Source organism: Oreochromis aureus, linkage group 1 (assembly GCF_013358895.1).
Source record: "Oreochromis aureus strain Israel breed Guangdong linkage group 1, ZZ_aureus, whole genome shotgun sequence".
NCBI classification, from domain to species: Eukaryota; Metazoa; Chordata; class Actinopteri; order Cichliformes; family Cichlidae; genus Oreochromis; species Oreochromis aureus.
In genome coordinates this window covers 8,820,139-8,836,243 of record NC_052942.1, presented here as the reverse complement: position 1 = coordinate 8,836,243, position 16,105 = coordinate 8,820,139, and the positions used below count along the sequence as shown (strand labels likewise).

Below are 16,105 nucleotides of genomic sequence, written 5' to 3'. Positions count from 1 at the left end.
AGGTGTAGTCCTCATATGTCATCACCTTCCACTGGTACAGACTCAGCCCCAGGATGCCCTGCACACGCCCGGAAATCCGAGAAACATTTGTTAGGTGAAATGTCACAGCATAGTATTTCATCTGCTGTTACCTGATGCTGCTCAACTGTGCAGTGATTGTCAGCACTGACTGGTATGGACTGTGTAGTAGCTTAACTGCACTGACCTCAGGGTCCAAAGCTAAAACTTTGTCTGCTGTTCTATATCAATGAGAAAATTAGACCTTTAGTTTTATTATATGCAGTACAAAAACAGGAAAGGCGGGGGTGGGTCGGGGGGTGGGGGGGTGGGTGGTGGAAAAAGCATAAAAAAGTGAATTTGGTTTGAAAGGATTAGAATAAGAAGACCAAAAGGAATACAAACAGAGAAAAGATGGCAGACAGAACTAGGTTAGCCGGAGGCTGTGCATCAATGAGCTCCCAGAGGAAATGTGATCTCTCTTGAGAGAGAGAGAGAGAGAGCAGCAAGATGACCAGCCACCTCGACTGCTGCTCCATTTGTCATCGTCGCCTCTGCTTTGGAGGTACAGTGGTTTCCATTACGACTGCCAGTGTCCAGCTCTTACGTGCCTTTGTAGTGAACTTCGACTACATGGCATTCTACTTAAAGACTCTCAGCTTTACAGAGACAGGTTTCTTTGGAGATATGTGTATAATCTCTACTGATCATGTAAATGTTCAGTGCAGATCAAACGCTGACACATTTGGAATTTGGCAGGCTTCAGTTTTGAAATCACAATCAACGTGAGAACCTGTGACATGACGGGAATGTGAAGGAGGAAATAATTTTTTTGATTTCTGAGTACAGGAGCAATTTCTCCTCTGTTCCTTTATGATTGCAAATCAATGAACTTGAAAGAAGATGGTGAAAATAGAGGCATTTTGGGCTGCACATGTTCATATGTGCCCATGTGTACGAGTGTCTGTGTGCGTGTGTGTGTGTGTGTGTGTGTGTGTGAGCGAGTGTGTGTGAGTGAGTGTGTGCGTATGCGCATGCCAGAGAATGAGATGAGCAAAAACAAACATACCGTCAGAATGGTTGGAGTCACAAAGGCCCAGCACAGTCTCCAGAATCGGTTTGGCTGGAAACCAATCATCATTTCAATGTCCTCACAAAACCTCTGTAGGCCTGCAAAGGAAGAAGAAAAAAGAGAAGAAATAAAAGAAGAGAAATGGGAGAGGTTTCCAGAGAGAAGGCATGGAGTGTGACCTGGGTTTAATAACGTCCCTTTAAAAAAAAGGATCGGTAAATTCAATCTGTCCTTATGAGCACATGTGAATGCGTTTCTGTGGTCCCTGGAAAAAGTGAGTGAGCAGATGGCTTCATTCCTCTGCCTTTATTGACGGATAACTGTGAGTGACATGAAGTGGCAGAGTCACACAATCATTTCAATATGTCACCTGCACTGATGCTCTGACAAACTAGAGGCGAGCTTCCCTTCTTGGTAACAGCCTTCTGATACACACCTGAGCTCTCTGCCTGTGTGTGTGAGAGAGACTTGTGCATTACAACAGAGACTCCTAGTGGTCACCGCAGGATTAACAAGTGAGAATTAGTTTCCAGCATGAAGGAGCTTTGGACGATCGTCCCCTTTTGCACATACACATGAGTGAGATGCAGAAACCCGTTACTTTAACTATGCTGTTCTTTTCAGTTTGATTTTTTTTCTTGTTAAAGCTGCTACAGCCTGAAGATATTTTGATTTTATCTGTTTTACTATGACAAAGGGTTTTAAGTTCAGGAATAGAAATGCCTCAAAAACCACCAACATTCTCTGCTGCACCCTGCACTGACAGTAGTATTTTAGGGTCTCTCGGCTGATTATACAGTTCGGCCCTGCTGTCTGTGGAAAAGTGTCACAGAAGCAAAGTCAAAGCAAAGAAATTAGACACACAGATATCTAGATTTTCAGAAGAGAAAGGTATTCTTGCATTTATATTAATTGATGATAGCAATAAAACTTGCCTTGAAGACTTCACAAACTGATAATGGAGGGACAGGACAACAACACACACTTACTACTTGAAGAAAGTCCTTTTTTTGTACAAAATATTCCACAGCTAGGGTTCAGGGAGGCATTATTGCCCCGCCCACACACACACACACACAAACGCAAGACCCTGTCTTGCTACCTCTATCATTGATATATATATATATATATATATATATATATATATATATATATATATATATATATATATATATATATAGATATATATATATATATATGCCTCTCTGAACCCACAATCAAGCTGGCACTGGCTTTTTATGTAAGAAATACAGATGAAAAAAAAAAGTGGGCATAGGTATGTCACCTATTGGTTTGACTGAAATACCAACAGACTTATAAAATAACAACTTGGCAAACGTAAGGCAAGTTTGCCCAAAAGGCCATGAAATCATCAGAGAAGCATTCACTAGATCAAGTGTAATCTGTCCTTATGATCTTATCTGTCTACATTTGCAACCAGAGCAGCCGCCCCCTACTGGCCATTAAAGAGAATGCAGATTAAAGGTACTGTCTGTGGAAAGAAAAAATCACAGCTGTGACTTCACATGCTGAACCTAGAGTGGCCTTAGAGTGAGCTTTCCTGGCAGCTTGTGTACTTACCATAGAGGTATGAAATCCCCACCAGCTCAAAGATAGCAATGATGACCAAAGAATATGAGGCTGCAAACGTGTCCACCAACTGGAGCATGTACATCCCACTCTGTAATAAACACACACACACACACAGAAAATATTACAAAATCTATTCAGTCTTCATCCTACAATGTCATCCCTCCTGTCACCCGACACTTGGACTTGTCCACGGTCACAACTTTCACACCAGCTCCTACTGAATAATAAGGAATGACAATTTTACTTTAGGTTGGATTTTGCCCTCTGGGTCTGTCTTGGGGGAATTTTAATAAGAATCAGCCTACTGTTCCAATCATTGCGCCTGACATCTGAAGGCCAGAACTTTGCTTGACATGCAGAAAAATTGGCATTGTATTCAAAGACAGAGTCAGAGGGTGCAAGGAGAATGCTCAAGTATCCAAGTGCTGCCATATCAGCTGTGAACCCAGAGTGCAGCAGAGCACATACCTCTGTGATCATGGGAAATCCCAGGATGAAGAAAGAGACGCAGCAGACCAGGGTGAAGACCGGCTTGTGTTTCCTTAGGTATTTGGGGAACTCATCTGACACGGAGGTGACTATGGTCTCGATGGTGGCAAACTGGGATGGAGATGAGATGGGGGAAATATTAAAGAGAACTAGGGAGGAAATGTGTTTAACCATGGCAGATGTTTAATAAACATGCTGTTCAAACATTGCATTTACTGAAAACAATCTCCAACTCTTTATGATTCCTATTTAATATTAATACTTTTGGCAACAGCTTACAGTAATCCTGTTGGCTCCACTGCAGAATCACTAACAATTGTCCACCCAGGCCAGGGCGTAGCAGCAATTCCACTAAATAAAAAGCCTCTAGTCAGCAAGTTTACCTCATCTGAATCCAAGCAGCCGCTGCTGTCATAACTTTAGCATCCAGCATTTGTCTTCGGTTCATCCAATAAACACATAATTTCATTTATTTCGCAAACAAATAAAGAACATTATTCTAACCCTGAGCAGAAGAACTTCTGAAAACAAATAAGTATGAAGGATTTAGTTTACAATGGAAAGACTTTGATAGGATGAGCCTGTCTAGAGAATTGCAAATGTAACATGATGGTAAAAGGGACTTGGAACCCAGAGGACAGCAGCGGATGAATACATAAACATGAAAATTGAGAGAGGGTTGTATAGTGTGTGCGTATGCATAAGTATATTGTAGAAATGACACTGCCACCAAGCTATCTGTCACTTCCCCACTTCTTCCTTCTCCTCCTGAGCTCCCAAAACTAATTTCCCGTCAACATCCCAAGCCTATTACTGCTGAGCTGCGTTCCACGACAAAACCACAAGCCCTCGCCTCTGTGCTGCTGCTGCCAAGGCAAAGTAACATCATCATTTACTGTTACTGTTTACTTGTGTCTTAATGCACTGCTGTGCCCTCTGCTCCTCTGCTCAGCTCAGGAGCATCACAATGCACTTGAAGGAGTTTGTGTTTTATCAGGAACTGTTTACCCAGGATCATGGCAGGAGGTGCTCTGGACTTTATAAAAACATCCCGAAGACGAAAAGTGTTTGTTCGCTGAAGCTGCGTGAGGAATAACTCAGCGCAGTAACCGATATCATGGCTAGTGGGTCCAAATGAAAATGATTAGCTCTGCATTCACCACATTTTGGGTTATTTTAGGAAAACATAGTGCTGACATAGAGCAATAATATAATCTGTCAGTTTGAAATTTTTCAGTATACTTGTCTTTCACTTTACATTTATGGATCTGCTAGTGGAATTATTGTTAGGACATTAGAAGAATTAAAACAATTTCCAAATACAAATTGTAAATGATATCTAAAGTAAGTAAATGTTACAATAGATCAATATCATAGACAGATATGTAGTTTTTGTTTACTGTCAATCCTTTTTAAAATGTAAAAGCACAGGCCACTTTGTAAGCTACTGCTTTTTGACACAAAAATCTAACCATCCAATCATGTGGCAACAACTGAGAGAATTTAGACATGTTCAAAACAACCTGCGGAAGTTCAAACCTAGTGATGCTGGTGCTGAATGAAGCTGTCATGTTAAAATCTCTGAGAAATGTTTCCAGCAACTTGTTGAATTCATGAAAAATTAAAGCAGTTTTGAAGGGAAAAGGGGTCCAAAAGTGATGTACTGCATTTTGAGTAAAATGCAAATGAAAAATATAAAAACAACAGTTTATTTACACACTTAATTAATCATTAAGGAAAATAAGCTTGGTATGAACTGAAAGTATACTAATCAATTCAGTATTATTGGACCAGCTTCCATTAAATGTAATGTTTCCATCATCATTATAGAACAAAATTCCACTGAGAATTTTGGACAAACATTTTTAGTGTAGAACAGCTTCCTGAAAATTAATTATATCTTAAATTACACATCTGTGCAGTTATTGTTGGCATTCTCCACACTCCATATGCTCAAACTGCAGCTGGAGTGGTTTTATTAATATTACGATTGATCTTTCCATCATTTCTGTGATGGAATGGTTAACAAAATGAATTCTTATCACCCACAGTGTAAAGCGCTGTCTTCACATATCACATTTGATTGTTGTATTTACTTCCTGATGTTGCTCCAAGACTTTAAGGTCAACCTAGTTTCACTCACTCCAATCACACAGACTCCCCTCTGTTCAAGTACCTGGAGAGCTCAGGCACTTCAGGTGAAATCAGTCACAGCAGGTGCTGTGCATCTGTAATTATGTTAATTGGGTCAATGTGTGCAGTGTGCAGTGTTTATACATCAGCTACCAAACCCGAGTGTTAACCTCAGAGCAAACAAAAGTCAAGAGACTCGTGTTTCTGACTGTCACAAACTTTGAGAGCTTCAGCAAAATTAAAACAAAGTGGGCCTGAATACCTGCCACAGCAGAAACAGATCATTTACCTGACAGACCAACATCTCACGACACCTCGTTTACAAACACATTACACATTAAAAATGAACACTGGCATCAAGGTCGAGATTGGTTTCCCTAATCTTAACCCTTGAACAAAACAACCTCCCCTCACTGTGCTTTTTATTAATATTTTTTATATTAATTATTGCTTGAAAATGTTTACAATTATCCCCAACTCTGCACTTCACAGAGCTTTTTAGCCATTATCAGCTCATTTTTTCATTTTTTTGTTTTATGTTTTAAGTGACACACAACTGGACAATACAAGCAATGGCAGGAAGAGACTAATAAATATTCCTTTTGGATTTATATGTTATATTTGTTATTAAAGAAAATCTAATTTTGTGCTCCTCGTTTGTGCTTGTAATAAAAAAATAAACTAATATTTGAACATTCTTGTATTCTTGCTCAGAAGGGAGAGTTTCACTTTTTCTTAAATACGTGTTGCCCTCGAGCCTTTTCTCCTCATTTCTCCTTCTTGCCTCCATCTCAGGTGGGAAGCACTAAGATGTGAGGAAACAGGGCGAGGAACACAATCAAAGACGAACACACTGAGAGATGAGGTGAGAGGAGATGTTTCTCTGAAGCACAAGAACAAGATCATCTCATCCACTACGCAAACACTGTGGTGGACAAGAGGGTGATGATGCTCTGGTTTCATAAATAGTGTGGAGTTCTTCTGCCACCAACTGGCTAAAAAAACCCAGAAAACTCAGGAACGTTGTTTACATGTCTTGCGGGTAAGAAGACTGACATCATCTTTAGCAGATGGAGAGCTTGTGCAGGATTTCACTCCAGGATTAGAGCAAAGACTAAAAGTGCTGTTTCATGTTCTTTAACATGTAAGTTCAAATAGAGTTACTTGAAAGTCATTTTATGAGCAAATTGTTTGCCTGTTTCCAGCTATAACTTCCAAATGCCATAGCTCATATTTAAACTTGGAACTTGATTTATTTTTTTTTTCATTAGTATTAAGAGGACGTAAAGGTTACCATAGTATCCAGGCCAAGGGTCAGGAGCATGAGGAAAAAGATGATTGCCCAGAAAGGAGACAGGGGAAGTCTGGTCAGAGCCTCTGGATACACCACGAAAGCTATACCTGGACCTAACACACACACACACACAGAGAGACAAACATCTAAATATATACTACATGTATAGTATTTCAATAGGAATACATAGACACTGTCTCGAGTGCCTATAAAAGCGGTGCTGACCTCATGCTACTGCCGGACAGTTTGGGACCTTACCTTCATCAGCCACCTTCTCTATTGGCACCTTTAACTCATGTGCCATAAAACCAATGACAGAGAAGATGACAAACCCAGCAAATATACTGGTGGCGCTGTTTGTGCATGTCACTATGATAGTGTCCCTGCAATGAAAAGGAAAACAAGAAGAGAAAGGAGAAACACAAAGTGAGCAAATATATTTGTTGTGACTTCAAGAGTTTTTAAGTATTTAAAACATAGAAATATGAATGTGAAAACTGTCCAGTGGTGCCAAAGTCCTTCTAGAACCAGGTGTCGGGATGAGGAAGCCATCTTGCAACGTCTCTTGGCACTTATTTGGGCGGTTATTTTGAAGCATTGCCTAAATTCATTTGAATTAAAATGATCACTGGAACATGAAAATCTCATTACCATCGAGTCAAATCGGATTTTTTGTTTATTAAATGTTTGCCAACCTTGCCACAGAGTAATGATTTGAAAAGCTTTTAATAATAAGTCAAACTTCTGCAGTATAGTGCTTAATATAAGTATCTGGTGGATACTTATATTAAGCTTTCATTTAAAGTAATGAACCATGTGTATATTCAGTTAATGTGCAGGTATTGCGGCTGCATGAAGTAAAAAAATATATGTATATTTCATGCATTTAGGCTTTTGCATTTTTTGGCTTCAAATGCTGTGGATTTCTTCAACAATGAAACAAAGCACAGGAAGAACAAATTGAGAGAAAATGAAAGAAACAGCTTGCTGCAAAAAGTCACATTTATTACTGACATTTCATCCTACCAGACATTCAGACACATTCAGACATAGCGTCATGCATCTGTGGTGACAGGTGGAGTGTGTCTGCCAGAAGCATAGTTTACCTTTTGTGTGTTTACCTGTAGCAGTTATTGTGGAACTTATTGTAAGAAGAGAGCGTGATGAGGCCGCCCCAAGCAGCCGACAGGGAGAAGAAGATCTGAGTGGCAGCATCTTTCCACACCTGAGGGAGAGAGGAGCAGCTGCAGGAGAAGGGCAAGAACTGGAAGGCCTCTTTTCTGTCTGTACTTCAGTGTTTGTAGAATTCAGCAAGGAAATGCTGGTTACCTTTGCATCATTTAGTTTCTCCCATTTTGGTGTGATAAAGTAGAGGATGCCATCAGCCGCACCGGGGAGGGTCACTCCTCTGATCAGGAGGATGACGAGCACCACGTAAGGGAACGTGGCAGTGAAATACACCACCTAATGAGAAAAGAAAAGAAATGAGAAACATCAGCACACACACACATGCAAAGATAAAACGGTCAAAGTCAGTAAACTTTGAAAGATCATTTATAGCCCTCTCTTTGTGTGTGGACTTTTAAACGTTTAGTTTTTCTTTTCCACTGTAAAGAACTTCTTCTTCCTTTTTTCTATATTTACATACACAAATCGGTTTTTTAAAGAAGACTATATAGAAGTTTCTGTTAAGTTAATTAAGTTAAATTTATTACTACTATTTATTTTCCTTATCTTTTTTTGTTTTTGTTTTTTTTAATAAATTTATTTTTTAATTTAAAAAAAACAAGAGTTAGCTGTTTCTTGTCACAAAAACACTACATTAACATATATATTAGGATTATATTAGGATCACTTTTGATCCAGATTGCGGTGCAAACAGGAATTTGTACACTAAAAAAATCCCAAGTTTACAATTATTACAGAAAAACCACTGACACAGGCCTGAAGCTCCACTCCACAGTGACTGCCTTATGTGTGCTGCAGCTCATCTCTATGTCCACCAGAGGGCACCACAATACAACAATCGCAATTTTATTCAGTTTCCGGGTGGTGTTTTGGTCTGACACCATGAGACTGTCTTTTTTAAAGCAGCTCTATCATTCACCTGGGCTTGAACAGCATTTTATATATTTATAAATTATATATTTATGTATTTATTTTTCCTTCTTTTGCTGTCTTGAAACTAAGGAAATTGTTTTCAGTTATTTTAAGTAACATTTAAGTATTTCTTAAGAGAAAAAAACTCGAACACGGAGTTTAAAAGAATTGTTGTGAAGTGGATAATTTATTAATCAGAATATAATGCACTTGTTTTGCGTTTATCTAGACTCTGGGTATTTGCATATGAAATATTTTCTTGGAAATGAACTCAGATCTGCGTTATTTTTAAATTTTTGGAAATGACAGTTTTTCCTCATGAAAGGTTGTATGTCACATACTTCATCACTAGGTGGCGATATTATCATTAAAGGGAACGCAATCTGTTAAAGGAAAACTAATAGCAGCATGTCTTCTGAGCTTCAAACATCAAGCAGAAAGACATCGGGAGGTAGGTTTTAGTTTTGTTTTTAGTTTGTTACCTTTCCCGATGACTTGATTCCTTTGGCTAAAGAGGCGTAGACAATGAGCCAGGCCAGGAAGAGACAGCCGGCCAGAGGCCAGCGGATGTCTCCTGGATATTCAATCCCTTTGGAAATGTGCAGCACGTTGTATCTGCAGGTGTTATTCAAACAGAAAGGTTAAATCTAAAAAACAAAAAACAATACAGATCAAATGTTCATGCTGACACTGGTTTGGTTTTTTTCATTTTGTCGAGTCATTTATCTACATTACAGAGTCCCAAACATGTCAGAGATGTAAGATTTATGTAAGATTTTTTTTTTTCGCCCAACTTTTGACACAAATCTCTCTATGAAATTAAAAGATTAATTTGTGGCTTCAGGCAACTATCTGGACATGTACTTGTGTGTTGTCACATTAAAAAGAAATGCAAAATATAAAACAAGAAGACATAAAACTATAATTATTAGGAATAAACCTTATCTAAGTGTCCATAAACTTTTTACTGAAGCAAAATGATCACTTTTTTGATGGCTTGAGAACTGCAGAGAATAGTTTTAAAAAAATATCAAATTCTGTCTTTCATCCAGTCATAAAAATAAAAATAAAAAAATCTGGCTAAAAATGTATAGATCTTTTTTTTTTTTTTTTCAGGAATTGAAAACGACATTTTATTTTGGCCAGAGGATTCACTCACTTGAAGTATTCCTCACTGGGGCTGACATATGTCTTGTTTCCGTCCATACTCATGTTTAGGAGCTTTGTCAGGTTTCCCGCTGTGTTTGCCAACGTACAGAAAGTGGAGTTCTTGATGGACGTGATGTTTCTGTCCCGCAGGATGCATGAGTCTGTTCCAATCAGAAATCAATACACGTCAGCTTGGAGAGGCTGGCAGAGATGCTGTGGGACACAACTTACTGCCCGCTCAGGTTCACACACTGAATTGGGGTGAAGAGCTGGATGTGAGTAAGAAGTGGGAGGAAAAGGCCAGATGGATACAGTGTAGAGCCTCACTGGAAACTTCTTCCACTTGTATTTGTTAAAATCCTGCACTGCTGGATATGATTAAATAAATGTTTCTGAGCCCTGTTCTCACTATTTACATTTTTTTCATGCAAACAAGGTAGACAGAAGTAGGTTTAAGCTTTTTATATTACTCTATTTTCAGTCATTTCAAGCTTATATTAGCCGGGCCTTAATGATTCGGGGCGTTTTTTTTAATCGTACTTTGCACACTTGTGCAACTGGGGGGTTTTTGTTGTTGTTTGTTTGTTTTTTGGAGGTGGGGGGGTGAATACATTCAGTGGACAACATGCCATGACATGAATCCTTTATGAGCCTAGGCCACAAATATAGCTTTAAAAATTACATTGTAGTGTAATATTACTGCATATATCCACATCTCTTTGGCATAAAAGGGAAACATTAAAGTATGCATATAACAGATTATTTTTGCAGAGTTTGTGCACTGCATTGCAAACCTGTTCAAACCTCGCTCACCCACACAATAAAATCATATATGTAAAAACATTAACATACGTCAGGCTACATAGTTCACTTGACTTCCGGGATTTTATTCATACTTTCAATGTTTTTGCTCCCCCTTGTCTGCTTCATGATTCAAAAGACAAAAGAGACGCGCAGACATGCAGAGCCGAATAGGCCTTCCCGTTTCATCCAGCAGGGGTCAGTCTCGGGCTCACTGCAGCACTGCAGCAGCTCAGCCTGTACAGTAAATTTGTCAAGCAAGCAGTTTTTGTGCTGAATTCACAGAATCGCTAAAGGCAAATATTAAACAAAGTGAAGCCTATTTCGACTTTTATTCGATGCAAATCGACGCCAAGACGCCTTCGATTCTCCGCTTTTATGTTTTCTCTGCCAAAACATAATTTTATCCACAGTTTAATTCAGTATCAGACCACTAACAGGCTGCTTCTGCTCCATGCTGCAGCTTTAAAACATGAAGCAAAGCTTTAATCTGACAGGATCACACAAAAGAATAATCGAAGATATAAATATAGCGTGTTTCGGGTGGGATTGTATCTCCCTGGGGCCCTCATCCCCTACTTTACTGGCCTCTAACAATCCAACTGGATCACATAGAAAACAAACTGGGTGCTCTTAAGTTAAAGTATTTTTCAGAGTGAAACACCGCAGAGATCACAGGTCAGGATTCATTATACTGCAGGACACCTTAGCTGAGGGAGGCATGACGCATTGCGTATTGTGGAGAGTGGGGTGCTTTTCTAGTGTGTGTGTGTATGTGTGTGTGAAGGTGTGTGTCTTACCTAACAGCAGCATGTCTTTGTCCTTACATTCCACCGTGTTCCACTCATTCCTACAGTTAGCCCATGGCAGTGAGCCCTTCAACGAAGCGAACAGGTAGTACAGTGTCCAGCACATTATAATATTATAGTATATGGCTATCAAGACAGATATTATCAACATGGCAATCCCGCAACCTAAAATAAATAAATGAGACGAAATAGATAAATTACTCTTAAGGAAAGTGGAGAACTCGTGATTATAAAATATATTTATTTTTCATTTGGGTTTTATATGTTTATTTCTTTTTTTTAAATTATATTTCTTAAAGATGAGGAGATGGGCCAGTTTACCTTGCAGAGCGGGGATGCATTTCCACACTGACACTGGCCCTTGGCTGGCAAACTGGCCGAGGGAAACCTCCAACAAAAAGATTGGGATCCCAGCGATGCCCAGCATGGTCAGGTAGGGGATCAAAAAAGCTCCTGCGGGGAATTAAAGACCAGGCTGCAGAGTGGAGTTTCAGAATCACCAAAGTCTCAACCTAACTACGAAATAAAGTGAAAATCATCAAACGTGAAGTGTGTACTTGGCTGCCTCTTAAAAAACATTCGGCATATGGGGAAAGACATACGGCAGCTTTTAATGACTTCTGCCAAATTTAAGGTTATTTGATAATAACTACTATATAAAGCAGTTATAACAAGGACAAGAATGCGAGTTAAACTAATGAGAGCCGATTTTGCTTGGCGATCTAAGCACATTATATTTGCGCACCAGCAGAGGAAATCCCAACACTATAACCTATTTCTTTATTCATTTTTAACATAGCCTATTAGCATTTGCATGCTTACAGGCCTAACAGGATAAAGGAATGAATGGGGCTAATTCCGGCCCTGACTAAAATTTTATTTATTTTATTATTTAAAACACACACACATAAAGTCTTACCTCCCCCGTTTTGGAAGGCAAGATAAGGAAACCTCCACACGTTTCCCAGTCCCACTGCATAGCCAACCATGGACAGAATAAAATCCAGTTTATTAGACCAGTTTCCTCTGGCCTTATTCTCATCTCCCCCTTCGTCATCATCTTCGTTAACCTGAGGGGGAAAACACTGACTGAGTCTCTAAAATGTTTTTAAAAAGTAATAATAATCATTTTTTTTTAAAAGAGCTAAGTGTAACTACAAGAGGAAGCACTCAGGCTAACTCATCTCCCATCAACAAAAACGCATTCTCTAGTTTAAAAACAAATTATAAATACATAATTAAAAAGAGTAACTCATCATTCTGGGGGAAATTGTCCTTTACAGACAATAATATTACATGCTCACAGATCAAAGCGCGTTTTTTCCACATTCATCATACTGACTGAAAATCTGGAACATTTTACTTACAAAATGTTGACGAATCCGATCCTAAACACGTTTTTTGGGGCCACCTACATTTTGTTCACTGTGTTCGTTATATTTTAATTTTGTTCCATTTTACACACGACAATCAGAATTCCATAGCGGCTCTCAAAGCTTACACACGTAACTCGTCTCCTACTCTGCTACGCTTAAGGGCCGTTACCTCCACCAAACCGCTGGAAATCTTCGTGGAATTTCATACGGAGATTAAAAACATTTCCTGAAGATCGATTCAGTAAAATTCAGGATAACTTTTTTTTTTTTTTTTTTTTTTTTTTTACTACTACACAGCAGAATCTCATTTATCAGATTCAGAAAATAGACTGTGTTGAAATTCAGATAGATTCCGATTCACAAACATAGCGCTGCATGGGAATGTGTCTGTGTGTCTGCTTCTGTAAGTGTGAGCGTGTGAAAGGGTAGGGGTGGTGGGGGATGCCCTCCTGAGGATTGGAAACAATCCGCAGTCTCCTGTAATACAGCGCTGTCTATCAGCCGGATAACACCTGGGCTTTTGGGCCATACCAAGTGTGGGCAGGGAACACCGAGAATACCGCGAGAGTATGATTCAGTTCTCTTTTTTTCATTGACCATGTTATCACCACCAAGCACAAATCAAGTTTAAAATTGTAACTAAAATAATAAGAAAAGTAAAAACACCGGAAATAGCCATAGGTTTATGTCTAAAGGGGGGATCTAATCATGAATAAATAAATCAGCCCAGTGTGCGCGCTTTGTTTTCCTCATGTTTAGCTGACATAAGCGGTTTTTAAAGTTTTGATCAGACACCGCAGACTGCTGCAGAGCATCAGAACAGACGCTGCGCAAAGCAAGGACAGCAAATAGCTCAGGGCCCACCCAAATTACAACACATGCGTGATTCAACCCGGTATCACGGCGAAGAGGTTCACCATAGTCTGTTACACCTGTGGGCGTTCCGCGCGCTTACAATCTTTGCATACGCTGAATGAACCACTCTCACTCCCAATACAGGCTTTCCCTAACCGGTGTATGAAAGAAAAATAACTAAATAAAGACCACGAACTATGGTGTATCAGACAATACTGTTCAAGCATCCCGACAACGAACCCACGGTCTGTCCTCACAATGACGGCTCCCTCTTAAGATCCACTTTTAAAGCATCCCCCGATTCAGCTCCGAAGTTCTCGGGCTACAAATGAACAGCTTAACACGTCCGTCACAAATCAATGCCTGGGGTAGTTACCACATTTTTTTTTATTTTTTTTTTTAGAGTTCCACAGATTGTTATTCACAGCAGAGATATTACTAAAGGTCTGTGTGGTACTGCCCCCCCTGTTTGGAGGCAGCAGGTTAATCCAGTCAGCTCTCCGATCAGCCACGAGCGGAAACACATCCACACCGCACCTGCCTCCACAGCGGCCGCCTTCCGTTAAGGTAACGGTTCATTTAGCTGACTTACCCCCGCCACGGTTCCAGGCTGAACAGACGTGTTCCCATCTGTTCCCAGTATGATGGTGGTCTGGCTCATAGACGTCCAGTTGCCTGCGGTGTTGTTCTGCTCAGCGGTGGCCCGGAGCGGGTCGCCGTACTGGGCGGACCCCCCACGGGCCGAACCGACGGAATCCTTCCTCAAGGCCGAATTAACGGCAACGGATCCGGGGACGGCCGGCGGGGTGTTTTTAAACGTCCCGTATTCTTTATTGCTGTCCGGTTCCCCCGGTTTATTTTCCGCGGGACAAAAAGTGTTGCGCTCGTTACAAGGAGGCGGCGGCTGAGGCGCCGGGTGATGGCGAGGGGCGGGCGGCGGGCACGCTGCCGTGTTGTCCGGTTTGTTTCCCATAAGTCCCGCGGCTCCGTCGGACTGCTGCGCAGGGATGTAGCCGGTGGGAGCGCTGGCCGGTTGTTTGGCCATGTCTCTCTGGTCAGACAGATCCTGGAATATGGGAGCGACAGATCAGCGAGATAAAAGGAAACAGCAGGGCAGAAAACATGAAACTAGCAGGCGTTTGCAGGCCATCGCTGCTCTGGGACTAAAAACAAACAAACAAAAAATCATATTAAAAATTACGCTCTTTCCCTTTTCTGCGGTATGCTGTGGCTCTGGTCGCTCCATAGTTTCAGCTCAATGTCTGCCGGGTGTGTGTGTGTGTGTGTGTGTGTGTGTGTGTGTGTGTGTGTGTGTGTGTGTGTGTGTGTGTGTGTGTGGAGAAAGTGCTTGTGCTTGTTGGAGGGAGGGGGTTGCTTTTGCTTCTCCGGTTCTCGCTTTCTGCAAGATTCTTTAATTTTACGCCCCATTTCCCCCCTCATGTCATTCAGCCACACACATCCACTGATTTTTATGGGCAATAGACAAGCTGCTGCGGGTCTCTCGGTGGCTTCGCTCTCCCCGCAGGCATGCAAGATCACCGGCGTTACCAGCGGTGAGCAGACCACGGGCGCGGAATTACAAATGACTCCCCTGAAATGTAGCTTTGGGGGGGGGGGGCAACAGGAATAAATCCTTAAAAGGAAAGAAAAATTACTGACCGGTTTGTTGTTTTCTTAGTTGTGTTTTTAGCGGGGGACTAACTACCTGGCTTCCGTTTAAGTCGGTAGAGGGCGAGTAAATTGAAAAAAAAGATTAAAAAAAAAATAGACATGATCAACCAAATGTTAACTTTCCCATTTAAATCTTTCTCTAAAAATAGAAATAAAGAAATAAAAAGGTTGGGTGACACAGAAGAGAAAAGGCGGTTAAAGTTTTTCAGTGTGAAACCACAGCTGCATTTCAGCACCACGGACAGCTCGAGCGCCCGAAAGCGTTAAACAGTGCCCCCCTCCAAGAAAAGTGCCAGATTAGCATAAAAACAGAAGAGAATACATTCAGAGGACAGAGGATAGATAGATGAAACTGCAGGAGAATAGTTACATGAATTAGTTTGGAACACTTACCATTTTTTGCAGAGCTCTGCCAGCAGGCTGGAAACAGCTGTAAAGAAAAAAAAAACCCGATGAGGAGACGACTGGAAGCGGACTGGTTGTAGCTCCGCAAAGTACCAACTGCAAAGCTTTTCTATAGCTCCGTGGGAAAGAGTGGGGTTTGCGTCAGTGCAGAGCAAGGTGCCCTTCCTGTGACATTTTCTTGATAATAGGAGTTTGATAAATCATTGGCCTTGGATTCGGATTTTTAAAGGGACAACAGGAGAACAAGACGACGGGGGCGCGCGTGTGTGCGTGCGTGAGTTGTCTGGTTACGCACGTTGAATGCGTGAGCGCCGGACAGAGCCTTCCAAAACCTGATTAATACACTTGTCTCCAAGGAAGT

The 16,105-nt window shown here is 40.8% G+C and overlaps 1 protein-coding gene across 1 annotated transcript in view; it reads right to left on the bottom strand.

Annotated features, from left to right (window-relative positions):
• Nucleotides 1–15,764, bottom strand: part of slc6a5 (solute carrier family 6 member 5) — an 18,013-nt gene extending 2,249 nt beyond the window's left edge. The window contains exons 1-15 of the mRNA XM_031740962.2: nucleotides 15,733–15,764; nucleotides 14,261–14,734; nucleotides 12,357–12,507; nucleotides 11,759–11,890; nucleotides 11,429–11,602; nucleotides 9,838–9,988; nucleotides 9,161–9,293; nucleotides 7,908–8,042; nucleotides 7,700–7,803; nucleotides 6,837–6,961; nucleotides 6,579–6,691; nucleotides 3,131–3,262; nucleotides 2,651–2,750; nucleotides 1,067–1,167; nucleotides 1–58 (exon numbers count right to left, since the gene is read on the bottom strand). The exon at nucleotides 1–58 is cut by the window's left edge and continues 110 nt beyond it. Coding sequence (XP_031596822.2) covers nucleotides 1–58; nucleotides 1,067–1,167; nucleotides 2,651–2,750; nucleotides 3,131–3,262; nucleotides 6,579–6,691; nucleotides 6,837–6,961; nucleotides 7,700–7,803; nucleotides 7,908–8,042; nucleotides 9,161–9,293; nucleotides 9,838–9,988; nucleotides 11,429–11,602; nucleotides 11,759–11,890; nucleotides 12,357–12,507; nucleotides 14,261–14,734; nucleotides 15,733–15,735 — 2,086 coding nt within the window. The 5' untranslated portion in view covers nucleotides 15,736–15,764. The remainder of the gene's footprint in view (nucleotides 59–1,066; nucleotides 1,168–2,650; nucleotides 2,751–3,130; nucleotides 3,263–6,578; nucleotides 6,692–6,836; nucleotides 6,962–7,699; nucleotides 7,804–7,907; nucleotides 8,043–9,160; nucleotides 9,294–9,837; nucleotides 9,989–11,428; nucleotides 11,603–11,758; nucleotides 11,891–12,356; nucleotides 12,508–14,260; nucleotides 14,735–15,732) is intronic.
• Between the last annotated feature and the right edge of the window lie 341 nt (nucleotides 15,765–16,105).